At 42.2% G+C, this 15,020-nt stretch overlaps 2 protein-coding genes across 8 annotated transcripts in view; both read left to right on the forward strand.

Moving 5' to 3' along the window:
* The first annotated feature begins 1,073 nt into the window (after nt 1-1,073).
* Nucleotides 1,074-9,337, forward strand: EXOC1L (exocyst complex component 1 like). Of its 2 annotated transcripts, XR_012633555.1 has the most exons (4): nt 1,074-1,221; nt 4,807-4,937; nt 6,736-7,077; nt 7,382-9,337. XR_012633555.1 is itself a non-coding variant. In XM_074904845.1 (3 exons), the coding sequence occupies exons 1-3, from the start codon at nt 1,101-1,103 to the stop codon at nt 6,997-6,999; spliced, it is 516 nt and encodes a 171-aa protein (XP_074760946.1). In that variant the 5' UTR covers nt 1,074-1,100; the 3' UTR covers nt 7,000-9,337. The 2 variants fall into 2 exon arrangements, 1 of the variants encoding a protein (XP_074760946.1); XM_074904845.1 differs by having other exon boundaries at nt 6,736-9,337.
* Nucleotides 9,338-12,865: 3,528 nt separating this feature from the next.
* EXOC1 (exocyst complex component 1) overlaps nt 12,866-15,020 on the forward strand; it is a 59,509-nt gene continuing 57,354 nt past the window's right edge. For all 6 annotated transcript variants that reach the window (XM_074904838.1, XM_074904840.1, XM_074904843.1 and 3 more), the window contains exon 1: nt 12,866-12,975. The gene's annotated coding sequence lies outside the window, so the exon portion shown is untranslated. The remainder of the gene's footprint in view (nt 12,976-15,020) is intronic.

The following is a 15,020-nucleotide window of genomic DNA, read 5'->3' on the forward strand; positions in this document are numbered from 1 at the left end:
AGGCACCATGGGTTTTTTTAAATCCTTAGATTTTTTTACCTCACCTTCTAAATCATCACTGCAGCACTCAGTTTTATTCTAAGGTTAGATTCCTTTCTAATTTATATTGAGACTGTAAGAATAAAAAACCCAATAAGGTATTTAGGCCTTAATAACTTGTGCATAAGAATTAGAGGAGAATATCCAAGTTCTATAAGCAGCCAGAAATGAGTCCAAAGGGAAGACTCTCAGGCTCCTGAAGATACTGAAATTAGAAGAGGACTTGCCCCAGGAACTTTGCACACGCAAAAGAGTGGCAGGATCAACAAAAATTTCTGCACATATATTCATGGCTGATGTAAAAGGCCCCTCGCCTGTACCAACACTCCGAGGACGGCAGCTTCCTCCAGTACCCAGACTGCGCCCTTCTGGAGTGTGGAGGCGAGTTCTCTTGCTCGTCCTAAGGAGCGTCACAGGGCCGCTTCCCCCTGCGCTCTACTAACCGCCGTCACGCCGCTAGCGGAGTGACAGCCTGGACAAGACACCGTATCGCTGTTACAAACGCTCGTAACTCTTATCTGCTGACAAACGAACCGCGCTGACTGACAGCTCCTCTCGGGCCGCTGCCCCTCCCGTGCCTACCGTGCGTGCCCCTTACCCCCTCAGACTGTCCCCTCCGGCCGGGGGCGGCCCGGGCCCGCGCCCCGACGGCACCTCTGCCCCGTCGCGGCCGCCGGGACCTCGCTCCCCACCGGCGGGGCAGCAGCGCCGCCCCCGGCCCTCTGAAACGGGAGCGTCCCGCCGGGGCGGGCCGCGGGCCCCCTTCGGCACAGAGAGGGCGGGCACGCGTGGGGCGGGGAGATCCGCGGCCCGGCCTTCCCCCGCGCCGGCGGCCGGAGCCTTAACGGCTGCTGGCCCCGGCGGAGCGTGGGGCTGGCCGGCAGGGAGCGGGGCCCCGCCTGGGGCCGGTGCTGGCGATGCCTCCCCCGCGGCTGGGGGCCCCGCGCGGCCGGGGCGCAGCCTCCGCCGCGGTGCCCCGCGGGTGCGGCGGCTGCGGGGCGCGGGGCGCCGGTACCCGCCGCTGAGCGGCTCCGCGGGGCGGGGAGGGGCGGGCGGGGGCGATGTCCTCGCTGGTGAAGGAGGAGCTGGCGAAGAGGCTCTTCGGGCCCCGGCGGCAGCGGCTGCACGAGTTCATCGAGGTGGAGGGCTCGGGCGCCGGGCGCTGCTACCTGTGCGCCGCAGGTACCGGGTAGCCCGGCGGGCGGGGCGGCAGGGGCAGGGGGTGCCCAAGGGGGGCACCGCGGGTGGGTGCGTGGGGACGCGAGGGGGAGCGGGGCAGCGGGCAGCGGCTGGGGTCGGGGCAGCGGCAGCCCGGCGGCGGGGTCCCGGCAGGGCCCCGGGGCGGCTCAGCCCCCGCCCGGCCCGCAGGAACGGCGCTTTCTGCCGCCTCCGGTCCGTACGGGCTTGAGCCTTGGCACCGGCGGGGAAGCGGGGCACTTCCCACGCCACTGCTGGAAGCGCTCGGGACGCGGCGGTGCTGCGAGTGCCTCACCTGCCTCTGAGAGAGCGAAACCGAACTCCAGGTCTAACCAGTTGTCCATGGGAAAGCAGAGCAATACGTTAACGCTGCGGGAAGCGTTTGTAAATTTTAGTGCTTTTGCACTATCCCTGGTCTAATATCCTACATCTTGTCCCCATTTCTTTGGGAACAACGAACTAGACCTGCGGTTTAAATACATAGACATTTGGGTTAGTAATTAGCACAAACCGTGACTAAAACAAGATTGCTGTGAGTGGTAAATTTAATTATCTGGTTCTTTACTAAATTTGATTTCAACAGTATCTGTTTCATAGCGCTTTTAGAAAAAGTTTCAGAAAAGCTTGTCGGTTTTGTTTGTTTGTTTTTTTTAATTTCACTACACTGAAAGATACAAAGAGCAATGCTCTCATCCCTAAGTAGGTTGATTGGAATGCTTCTCCCAGTCTCTTTCCTCTTCAGGTCCAAAATACATTTAACAGGTAGAAATAATCTATGTACTTGAGACACAGATTGGGTTAATATTCAATATGGGATGATGTCAACCATATTCTGTGATCATTGTCTTTCTAAACATCTGAAATCTTTACCATATTTAAGTTGTTTTACAGATTACTGGAAATACTGAACAAGCTATGCTCCCTGTGGTCATGTAATTTTAGTAGAACAGGCTTTGTATTTTAGAACTTGTAAAAGTAGTTTTAAGAAATTGATTCCTGAACATCATAGAACTTCTAAATGTACAGAAATACCAACCTGACTCATAGCTTATAAAGCTATCTGGTAGAAGTATGTTTAGTTGCATGTGGTAGATCTAAACAGTTTGTTGTTATGAAACATCCAAAGAGGAGAAATAACATTATGCACCTTTAAAATCTTCACTAAAAATTTCTTTTTAAGGTTAGACGAGAACAAGCCATTAAAGAAAGCCAGATTAATTGACAGGAAGTCTCTGAAAACATAAAGGAAAAATTATTAGAGTATTAAGAGTGGGATCTCTCTGGTATCCAATATGAAAGTCTCTTAATATATTCAGGCAAAGTCAAGTAAGTGGGGGAGTAAAGTGGAAATCTGATTCTGAAAGATGGGTTACATCCGCCTGCCAGCAGCTACTGTCATCTGCTGTGATTCTGTAGGAGCAAAACACATTAGCTAAAATCTTATTCCTGCAATGCAACCATAGCATATGCCTGTTGATTTCAAATTACTGTAACAACAAAAAAACCCCAGTCAAAATATAGGCAAAACTTTAGAAGTCTATGCTTTTTGAAATCTATATTACAACAATATCTTGGTGTGGATAACTGAATAATCTTATTTTTGTGCTATATGTCCAACATTATTTCCCATACTTTTCACAACAGCAAGTCCCAGATCTTGTGTGAAGGCAATAGTATCCTTTCACTAAATGCTTTATAAACCCTGGAAGAATGTACAGCTTAAACGCAGCCACATTCTGGTATTTTCACAACCCAGTATTGGTATGCCCAAGAAGAACAGTAAGGATAACATCATATTATGCACAGAAAAAAGTGTTCAGTCCATGGAAGACCTGAAGAAATAGTTTGTGCTCTATGAAGGCATTGCCATAGCCATGCCCTTGCCAAGAAAAGCTTTTAAAGTTCAATAGAATGACATGGTAGATCTGTGCTCATGTTCTATATAAAAAAATTACATTTTCTTTAACTGTGTTAACTGAGTACAAGAACAAGCAATATCTAAAATGCAGGAAAGTAAAGAATTTTTTTTTTTTTTTTTTTAAAAAGTCCACCCAAGTTTCACCACTGGGCAGGACACGCTCCTGGTTTTGTTATTCCTAACACATCTGTGCTCTGGTCTTATATCATATGATTTCTGCTTCTGCATGAGGAGTAGGAAGGTGTCAGTGTGTGGGACCTGGGGGTAACCAGGACATCCCCTTGTATTTCTCACAGGACTGGGGGCTTTGGGTCTTGGTCTTGTTTCCTTTTGTTTGAACTCTGAGGGAGTCAATGTATTCTCTCACAAGCAAGCAAACAAACAAACAAAATGGGAGAAACTGAAAATATGAAGAGAACTTTCTAAGATTAGCCTACTGGATTTGCTTGCAAATGAAAACCACTGTAACTTCTCCATAGAAGACAACACAGTGCTGGCTCTTTGGTTAAAAATCATTGAGCAACTATGATGGATAGGACCAGAAAAAAAAGCAACAATGATTTGTATTTCCCAGGCAGGGAAGCTATCGGCTGAGAGAAATTATAATTGATTTATATATTTTCCACTGTTTTTCTTTGCAGTGGCAAGAAGGCATATCTTCAATATATAACCTTTGTCTTTATTTAATAACCATTTTCTTATAAACAGGTGAGAAGTAAGAGATGCTTTAACAGGACTAAGATAAAATTAGTCAGGTTTCAAAGTTAAGGCACAATTTAAAAATTAAAGAATTTTGTTCCTGCATCGGTAGCCTTGTGCTATGATGTCAAAATGCTCCTGCCGGACATAGGTGACATCTCACCCTTACCTTTAGGCTACAGGGTGGCGTGGGAAAGTGGTCTGCCCTGCAGCCATCATACTGGATGTGCAGGAGATTGTTCAGGCTCCTTTTCACACTCATTATTGTGCAACAGAAACCCAATCTGCTATGCAGTGCTTAGTGTAATCAACCCATAATGGTAGTTATTGCAAAGAATGTCTTCATGCTCTTTTTACTCTCATTTCCCATCTAAGTCAGAAAATAGTAAAGTTGCCCTGGGCAACCTGAAGCTTTAAGAAATATTGTTTATGTTATTTTTGTTAAGTGGCCTACTTATATATTTTATAGGGAAATAAGGCTTTTGCTTTAAAAATAATAATGGTTTTGTAAGATAACTTCATCCACAGCATGGAAAGTATAGCTCAAGTCATGTAAACGCAGAACATTGATAGCGGTTTTACAATTTTCTGACTCCAGCACTCCAAAAGGTTCCCCCTTGAAGTAAGCAGGATAAGTGGATTATCCATACAGATTCAGTGACCGAATTAGGCTTTCACTGCATTACTAGTGAATTCAGCTGAAAGGCTTTTGCATGGACAAGATTCTCTTTTCATGGGATGGGTAAGGTAAATCCTAAATCTACTAAAAACTGAGAACATGGTGCTATTCCTACTACCTGAGCAAAATAAAACTGTTATGTTCAGTACAGCCCAACACAGCCTTGCCCATCATCATTTAAGTTGCTATCTAAAATGTAGTTTGATTAAGTCTTTTATTACTGGAACTTTTGGGAAGTACTTGCTTGCATATCTAAACTATTTTTTTCTTGCAGTGACTAAAAGTGAAGAAGTAGAAATATGTATGGTTAAACACTTGCGAGTAGATCGAGAGGAGAAATATGAAATAGTTGAAAAGTGGTTTTTGAAAGATCTGCAGATGATTGATGGAAAAGAAGCAGATACTGTACGTGTTATGTATTATTAAATACATATATTAGAGTATACATTTCTTGTGTTGCAATTTGGGATTATTGCAATTAATGCAATTAAAATGCATTGTCTGAAAAAGAAGATTATGTAAAAACCAAAATAAATCAAACCTCCAAGGAATTTTGGTTTTATTGCATGTGAGAAGCTCCATATCACATTTGCACTGTTGTGGGGGGAAAGGGAAGGAGAGAATTTCTTGTTGTGTTCATTTCTCCAGTTGAGATCTGAGGGACAAGCTGGATGTTTTCTAGTTTGTTCATCATAACTGGGAATAAAAGTTCTCCACCTGCAGCTTCTAGCGTAAACGAGTTAATTGCATAGATTTTCATGCATATTTGAAAACAAAATTTTGTTAACTATTTTTATGGAGAATGTGACCCAGTCATTTGAATGTATGAACCTGTTCTCTATGTGACAGTGTCTTGCAAGTGCATGGTTTAGTGTACCAGCTCACAAAGTTGTGCCTCTTTCACATAGCTTGATCTCACATCACTTGGATCAATTAAATAGTTGTGTATTTGTGTATGTAAACATGAAATGGCTTTGGCTAGATCTGGCTGACTTACTGATAAAAAAGTCCTAATCTCAGATACAACTTCAGAAGGGTAAAACGAGGCTGCAGTAGTACACTATAGAACAACACCAAAAGTAGAATTAAATCCTATTTTACAAAAGCTGGAAGAATATGCCAAGGAGAATATATTACTACATGTAGGAGAAGCCATTTTAAGAGTCACCTGTGCATAATAACGTAGTCCAGGAAAAAAAATTACTTTTTTCCCATTGAATGTGCTTTCAAATGAACATAAAATATAATTCGGATTACATTATCCTAGTGAAGGACAAATCAAGAGCCCACAGGAAAGGTTTCAGAGCCTCGCCCCAAGGAAAATGACAAACTGTGGTTATTCTCCTTCTGTCCTGTGCACGTTATCCTCAAGTCTGAAACTAGGAACTTGGGAGACAGAGGAGATGGGCTCAGGTTCAGAGTATCCCCGCACCCTGCAGTTTAGGCCAGAGGGGGAAAAATCCCCAAACCTAATAATACTTTACATCCTTTCTCCAAGTCCTGGAGATGTTCCTGTCCTTTTCCCAGCCAAAGCAGCCAGAGGATTTCCTCATCTCTTGCCTGCATGAATTTACTTTAGCTTTTTCCTGAAGAGTTTCGCTAAAATATCCTTCAGAGATGATTCAGCCTTCCACAACTGGAATGATCAAAATCTATCTCATTTTTCATTAAAGAAAAGCCTAAATGAACCTCAAACTCATAATTATAGGGTGATTAACACTTCTATAAATATGCCTAACAGTTACTCATATCCATAGAATTTACAGAATTTAGCTGCAGCTAGGATTGTGCCAAAGAGCCAGAAAGCACAGAGAATTACAATTTAGGCAGGAAGAGCAATCAATATTCTTCTTCTGACAGGCATATACAAGTGCTTTTCATATAGTGTGTTTTAGGCAACATGACAAATTGGTTCATTTCAAAACATTGTATAATCCCAATAAACTGCTGCATATCACTTGGGCAAATTCTGGAAGTTTTACTCAGGCAAAACTCCTAATGGCAAAGAATAGCAGCTAATTATATATGGCTACTTTGTAAAGTTTTAAAAGACCCTTTAGTATGAATAGCCAAAATACACAAAGTCCTTTAGAGTCCATCAAACTGAGAAAAAGCCCTGAAGGTAGCTGGGCAGAGAACAACAGACTGCCATTCTAACATCTGTAATGAATGTTGTAATTTCATTCTCTCTCTGTTTTTTCAGGATAATCCATATTTTGATATGCACTTCCACAGAGTCTACAATCTGGAAGCATATAGTTGTGCATCTAAATATACCTTTGCTCGAACACTAAACAAACTGAATGAAATGTACCTTAAGAAGGACTTGAAGATTGTGAACTTTGATGACACCTACCTAAACGATGATTCAATCTGGTCATCCAACAATAGGGATTGCTTAGTACTTATGAGGATATGCTTCTACGCTTCCAACCTTTTATGTCTCTCCCTGTGTCCTTTGTCCTAAAGATGCATTTTCTAACATTAAGAAGACTGGTTGACTTTCACTGACCAGCATTTCATAAATAATCTGATCAAAAAGATAGTAAGTGATATGCAGTATCTGCTTTTTAACGTTACATATAAGTAAAAAAATGGAACATACATTTTACATAAACAATTGACCATTTATTTGCATATATTAGGAGAGCCTCACTCTGGCAAAAACTGACAAATATATGAGACTTTCAACATAGCACCAGTAATTCTCATGGTCAGTGGTGATTACTTATGTAAGTAGAGCTCAGCAATTGCTCATACGTTCATAGAGGTATAAATTATCTTCCGTTAATAGCTGGAAAACTATTTTAAAACATTAAGAGCATTAACAGTTATTTTTTACATCCTAGAAATAGAAAAAAGAAAGCAACCAAGTGAGTTCTGTACAAGAATGATGCACATTTCCACTTTAACTCCATTAAAGAGATCATGCCTCCATCAATACAAGAATCCAACCCACATCCCGATGAATTGGAGTTTTGCATTCAGGTACCATGGGACCAAGTTTTCACCTTTTGGCCTTTCCATTATTTGTGGTACTTAGAAAATGAACATTCTTAAGCATAATTGCTTTATATATCAGATGTTTCAGAACTTTTTTTCTTTTATATCATTAACATAATCTTCCTGGCACTTTATGTATATGAGCAGACCCAGTTAGGAAACAGAAATTATTTGCTCTACCTCTGAACCAAGAGTTAACAAAATATTATGTAAACAGCAGTTGCTGGCTACTACAGTTTCTTTGTAGACAAGTGGTAGACTTTTCAAAATTCATAGAATTATGAAAATAATTTTTACCAGTTTATAGCTATTTGTTGGCATATTCAATGCACCACTTAAGCATGTATTAGTAGAGTTACTTTAACATGGGTTGGAGTCTACTGAGTGGTTTGGAAGATCTCACCCGTAACATAAAATAACAGCTGGACTTGTGACAGCATGGTATTACAGTAGAAACAGAGGACGAATTAAACCTATATTGAACAAGACCTGAAGAGGAACAATGTTGACAATAAGAAGCACAGTGATATTGCCCAGTGTCAGTCAGCTAAGCTAGCTGGCTGCTCTTCCCGTAGCCAACAGAGAAAGAAATGCCAACCCAAAAGGTGATTGGGAGAAACTTCTGGTCAGAACATCCTGCAGGAGAAAATTTGCTTTCCTGTTTAGCAGCCAGGAGAGTACAGGGAGACTAGCTGTGGACTAAACCAGCTACATTCCTACAGCTGACGAATGTAAATAGCTCCTAGGAAGTCATGAGCTGGTTACTGTCCTCTCTCAGTACCTGCCATCTGTAAAATGGGATAGTTGCGCAAGGGTACTGTGACTCGTACTTCACTGTTGTCTTTCACAGGGACTCCCACCTTTGAAAACATTTGTGTAAATGTACTTTGGATTCAAAGTTGAAGTAACATCAAATAAGGAAGAATATATTTGAAAAACTGTATATAAAATGTACAGTTTTCTACGTTACTTTTAAAATGTTATCCTATTGCTTGTATATAGGAAAGGCCATAACTTTGATTAGCTAATCTTCAGAAGCTATATATTTATTCTAAGCATATGTCGAAAATTACATTCATTCTAATAGAAATCTTAGTAATTATGCATTATCTTGTCAGTTGTGAAGGTAGTTTATGTGGGTAACACAAATCTTCTGGAATTTGTAAGAACTTAAGTCTTACATTTGCCACCTAAATACTGTTAGAGAGAAGGACTGTATTTATCGTAATTGTTTATGAAATGCAGTTGTTCTTTTCAGGCTGTCTTTGGGATAATTCAGTGCAAGGATGTGTGTTGTAACATGTGGTACATAGCTACTGCAACTATTTGCCCAACATCCAGGTTCCACAAAACCGTCTTCAGTAGCAAGTATAAATCAGACTACTGTTATATATGATACATTGTCGTGTTTGGACTGTGTATTAATTGTAGAGGTTACAATGTTTTCTGTAATGTTTACAAATTCTTTGCTTAATAGGCACAAGGAAATATTTTCTGGGTGGAAAAGCTCCCGTCTTTCATCTTGTAATTGTAAGAAATACATAGAACCTCTAATACTAAGCACTTCAGAGCATTCTTATGAAATAAAGTACAGGTGTAGTGAATTCCTGACCAATAATTGTATCATCTTAGAAACGGGTAAGCTAAAAATTACTGTAATGTTCAACAGTATTTAATGGACTTGCATCAGTAGTTTATATCTTTCTGTTCTTGTACTGTATAAACATTAAGTTGACTACATTAGAAGACAAATAACCCTGCATTTTATGTGGAATTATATGCTATTAAAATCTGTTTGGCATTTCTTCTGTCTGATAAAATAATATTTCAGTTATTCTTCATTAAGTGATCAGACTAAGCAAAAGGAAAGAAGTCCATGTAAATTATTTCAGTTATTATCAAAAGGAAAAATATTTAAAAGATCTTTGTGGACCTAATCTAGGGACTCCTTGCATTTACACAGTTCTTTGTAAGATGTCAAATACCAAGACACCATGTAATTGCTAGTGACCTGATTGCACTATGGAAAGTCTTTGTCCTGAAATGCAGGAGACTGTCACTTGTGGTTAGTATAGCACAGCTGCACCACAGGAGATGAAGAATATGCTACATTATAAATGGAAAAGGTCTGACAGGCTAAATAGTACATCGTGCAGTTAATGCAGAAGTGTTTCCTACATCACTTTTCTGACATTGCATATACAGAATACAGTTTGAAATAATTAGTCTGCTTCTCCTGGAAGACTTCTCTAAAATAGAGTAGGAGTAAACTTACAGGAGTAAAGGGTTATTGCAAATGGATCTGTAGCTTTCTTATAAAAGATTTCAACTAAATGATGAATTAATATGTGGGATTGTGGATATAATGTGGATTTTCTTCAGAACAGAGGAATTGTTACCAGCCATATCTGTTGCAGAAAAAGAAAAATATGGCAGCCTGAAAAGGAAGAAGAGTGATAGTGAGCAAACAGAACTTCACGCTTGTTTAAGAGGCAGAGAGAGAATAGAGGTTTTCATAAAAGACAGATTATGTTTTTTTCCTAAGTGTATTTTTTTAAACTCTAACCAACATCAGAACTAAAAATACGGGGAGACCTATGACAAAAGAATTTGAGAATATTTTGTATGTAGCATTTATCACTATCAGATATGTCGTATTCTATACTTAAAAAAGCCCCCAACATCAGTTTCCTGCAGCTCCATGCTATAAAAAAAGCATTTAACATTATCATTCAGATACGATAGTTCCATATTAACCAAAAAGACACTGGTGATATTCCACTGGAATTCATGGATTTAAGATAATTCTCACAATCGAAGGACCCATGGCCTTATATTTAAAAGAGAAGGACTTTTCCTCTGTGTTTATCTTTCAGGATAACTAATCTTTTCTTGCATCTTAAATTAAGCTAATACAAATCAATGCAGAATTTTAAAAATAATTTTGGAAGTGAAACAGAACAGGGAGGGGAGCCTGTTCTGGACTGTGCCTTAGAGGTTATTTCCCCCTATTCTTCTCCTTTGTATGTTGGAGTCATACATAAAGTAACCCACCTCTTCCCAGTAAAAGCCTGTACTACTTCTTTCCCTGTCATCTACCTATTCCCCAATATTTTCAGTAATTTTCATCATATAAATCTATAATTATTGCGGTAAACTGAGGGATTGTATTACATAATTTGTAATATGTCATTTACAAATAGTTTATCATGCGTTGAAGTCAGCATTGGAAGATCAAAGCCCCTTTCTAAAGAGCAACTGTGGGAAGCTGAAGTAGGAGAGGAGGCAATAGCACTGTGCATCCTGTAAGATGATCTCATGTCAGTTTTAACATGTGTAACTACATTTTAGCATGAACAAACTATGGGTTTTTTTTGTTTTGGTTTGTTTTTTTTTCTGCCCTGAAGCAAAATTAACAGCTAAAGATGAGAAACTAGAAGGGTTTTGACCACCACCAAACAAAAGCTTTATGAAACCCTGTCCAATCTTTTATGGCTGCCTTGCCCAGTCTTTATAGATCTAGCCACAGACAGTTACACTTTTGTGGCTGAATTGAGAAGTTACCAAACTGTAACTTCTCTTTTAACCTTGGCCCTCATGAATGATAAATTATAGAAGCATACATCATATTGTTTTGTAAGTCAGAAATAGAAGTCCTTTCAGCAAGACTCTATTGTTCAGTCATGTTTAGTGCTTTCAAACAAGCCGAAAAATTATATAGGAATGATGAAATCATTTTTACATGTTAAAAGTCCATGTTTTGGCTATTTATAACAATAACTTGGAAAAGATGTCTTCTGTTGTTCTTCATGGGTCATGGCCTGGTTAATAAATTTTATTAACCATACGTTAAAGGCATACTGATGTATTAATGTGAATAAATCACGCAGTTTGAGTAATCTGCAATGATTTCAGCCTTCCCTTAATTCTGTATGCAAGCCTCGAGGAAATACTATATTAATTTACATGAATAATGCTAAAAATGCATGTAGTATCTTGATCATGTGGAGAACTTCTGTCACAGTGAAGTTTGAACTGGAAGGTAGTTCCAGTTCTCAGTAAAATCAGCAGTGGCCCAAGTAGCTACAGCCAGGTTTGGACATCATTTCTCATGGTGAGATTCCAAATCCTAAATGTCACTATCACTAGTCACAGAGCAACATTTCCCTCCGAATTATCACTGCTGTCAAAGACTGTCAGTTATTAAGGGTGCTTCTGCTTAGGGGTAAAGCCAAAATCTGAATGCTTTTCACTGAAGTTATATTAATCCTGAAGCTGTGGCCAAATTGTATTACAGTCATTCTGTTGCAGCTGCACTTGTAATTTGAAATTCTGAGATTCTGTCATGTTGTAATGTGTTGTATCTTTCAACCGTGGGTATATCTGCATTTCTTTTGTGAGTACACTTGTCTCCTAAAAGGCATAAAACTTCTTAATAACTCTGCCATGAGGTCAGTTTAGGACACAGACATCAGAATCAAGCTGACATGAAATTGGTTTTGCTTTTGGTGCAACCCATGTTATTTTTCCCATGTCATTTTGCTCTTCTGTTACAAGCCCTTTGAAGGCAAGAGCTCTCCCATCATACCAGCATGTGAAACACCTCTTGCAGGTTGCAGTACAGAGATCTTACTTGCTTTTCTTTCTCCACCCTTCTTGCTGATTTGGTTTATGCCTTGTAATTACACTGTAGGGTTTTACCAAACAGCTGAACAGACCTACCCATTCCCAGCTACTGGAGGGAGCTTCTTCTCCTCAGCTCTTTAGAGCCTGGTGAGGATTTTCAGGCTTTTTCCTTGTTTCTTCCCCTACCTGAATCAACCCACCTGAGTTGGGCAGGGCCTGCCTCAGGAACGCGCACGCAGACACAGTGGAAGGGGGACCACCCTTTCCAAGGCACCGCTAAACACCCTCTGGGGTGCCTTCACCACCAGAGAACCCCTGGGCCTCACGGGGCGCTGCCAACCGTGTCACCGGCAAGGCCCGGCTCAAAGCAGGCCCGGCCATTCACAGTTGCCACTCCCGCCTAGCAATGCTGCCTGCCCGCCCCGTCGGCTTGTAGTGCCCGGGCCGGCTCGGCACCGCTGCTAGGGCCATGGCACCACGCCGGCCCCGAGGCGGGGTGTGAGGGAGCAGCCCCTGACGCCGCGCCAGCCCCAGGCCGCTCCGCTCCGCCTTCGCACCCCGCGCCGCGGGCGGGTGCCCGTTCCGGCCGCGTGCCCGTTCCGGCCGCTCCAGGCGTTACGCCCTCCCCTCCGCCAGGGGTGCGCTGCGCGCGCGGGCGAGTTTCCTAGCCGGCCGTCTCGCTGCTGGCGTCACGTGAGCGGAAGCGGCGGCCGTGGGCAGCGCAGCGACGGGGCTTGAGCTCGGAGCCGTCGCGGCTGGAGGCGGCCCCTTCCTCCTCACTCCCTGTCCCGGTCCGGCCGGCCCTGGCTCCGCGGTGAGAGTGAGGCGGCCCGGGCACCCTCCGTCTCTTCCCACGCTCCGGGTTAGGGGTCTGCCGCTCCTTCCTCCGGGGCCCGGCCCCACCGGTCGCCCCGGGGCGGCTTGGCCGTGTCCGGGCTGCCGGGCTCGGTGTGGAGTGGTGGCGGGAGGGGGGCCCCGCGGCTGCGGCTGTCTCCTGCCGGCGGTTGCGCGGAGGGTTGTCTGCGGGGCCGTTTCTGCAGGACTCGCAGGTGGGAGGCGGTGAAGCCGGTGCCAGACGGGCCCTTGGGAGGCTGATGCTGCTATAAGTAACTCTGAGTTTTCCTGTTAAACGATCGGTCGACTTTTGACTATGAACGGCCTTCCCGGGGACGTTACAGTTCTGACGTTTTAACCGGATGGGATGCAGAAGTAGCATGTTTTCCTGTTGGCACACTTAGAGAGGCTAAGCAGTGGTCACTGGGTAGCCTTACCAGATTGCTCTGTTGAATCTCTTCCGTGTATTTCTTGGACGGGCTACGTCTGTGATGTGAGGTCTTTGATAGATCTCATGTAGCTGAGGCTTTGTCTGTAACATTACTGGGAAAAACACCAGTGCAGCAATGTCTAAAAAGATTGTGTAGACTGGTGTGGTCTTCAGCTCACTTGAAGCATTTTTTTTAAGGAAACAGCTTTATCTCCAGCTCTTTAAGCTTAATTCTGTGTTCTTTGGGACAGCGGGATTCACATGTGAAGAGCTTAATGATGTGCTTGGTCCTGGCACATTGTGAAAGTTTTGGTGGCTGTGACTAAGGGGGCTGAGTTTGTAATAGAAGTTAGACTATATGTCAGAGAAAGTCTTTGATCTTGGGTTTAGTGTATTCTGTTTTATGTGAAAGGTGTATTCTGCACAACTTGGACAACTTGTGTTAGCACTGAAATGGGAGAGTCAGCAAGTTGCAGCAGTATGAATGTGACTTTGAGCAGAAAGTCCTAAGTCAGGAAGGAAAGGGGATATTTCTGAAGTGCAGCAGGTTGTCGGTGTCTTGTGTGTTTTTGTCACCCGTTGAAGAGTAACAGGAATGACAACATTTGATGCAATTTGGGAAAAAAAAAGATGGGCCCAGCATTTGATGAAAGGGGAAGAAAATTGTTAGTCAGAATCTATGGAGTTTTACATTGCCATAGGGGTGTTGTATAAATAGCATTTCATTGGTTGCCCTGAGCTCTGTACACTTGATGCTGCTGATCCCAGCTTGATATGTTTGCCCTTGTTTTCTCAAAGCCTTGGGTTACTAATCTTTATAACTGCCAGATTGCCTAAAATGAGGGATGTGGTGGTGGCCAGCTGAGTTGAGGCATAGTGGGACATAAGACTAAAAGGAAAGTCAGTGCCTTTTCTGTTTCAAACACCAAGAGAATGTTTTTGTCTCATCTGTGTGTTTGCCAGAGCAAGCAACCCAGGCATCTCCAGGAGAAAAATCCAACCTAAAATTTATCTCCATATATCATCTCAGCATCAGGCGGTGTAGGATGTGACGTATACTAATGTTTTTAATGCAACTGTGGCATTTGAAGGCACAAGTTCAGAGTAATATTGGAGCTTCCATATTTAAATAAAGACATTGAAATGTGATCTTTAAGTGTTACTCTTTTTAATCTACCTTCAATCTCTCTGTAGTGTGAGGAATGGTGAATATTGCTAGTTACTTAATTTTCTGGAGCTTGGTGAGGTTTTTGTTTTGTTTTTTTTCTTATGTGATTCATCTGTGCAATCTTGCGTATTGGGTGGTGGTGTCCCATTCCCCCACCCTATGCCTCCGATTTTCCAGAATCTGGTAGGGATGAGACCACACTTTGTTAGGGAGCCAGGTGATTTTACTGAAATCTATTTCGGAAGTCTCTTTAAGAATTTGGTGACTTCCTTGGGATTTTATTTTGTTTGGTGTGTGGTTAATTTCATGTTGGTCTTATTTTACCTCTGCATATTATTCATCATAATTGAACACGCTAGAAGTACAAATGCTTTCCTCTATGTTGCAAACTTACTTGAAGGCATTGCCAAAGAAAATCACAACTCTC

The sequence above is a fragment of the Athene noctua genome, chromosome 4 (genome assembly GCF_965140245.1).
Source record: "Athene noctua chromosome 4, bAthNoc1.hap1.1, whole genome shotgun sequence".
Classification (NCBI taxonomy): Eukaryota; Metazoa; Chordata; class Aves; order Strigiformes; family Strigidae; genus Athene; species Athene noctua.

Bases quoted from the DNA above. Each gene is read 5' to 3' on its own strand.
- EXOC1L (XM_074904845.1), top strand. From the start codon at position 1,101: ATGTCCTCGCTGGTGAAGGAGGAGCTGGCGAAGAGGCTCTTCGGGCCC. The intron at 1,222-4,806 runs GTACCGGGTAGC...TTTTTCTTGCAG, and splicing joins CTGCTACCTGTGCGCCGCAG to TGACTAAAAGTGAAGAAGTA. The intron at 4,938-6,735 runs GTACGTGTTATG...CTGTTTTTTCAG, and splicing joins ATGGAAAAGAAGCAGATACT to GATAATCCATATTTTGATAT.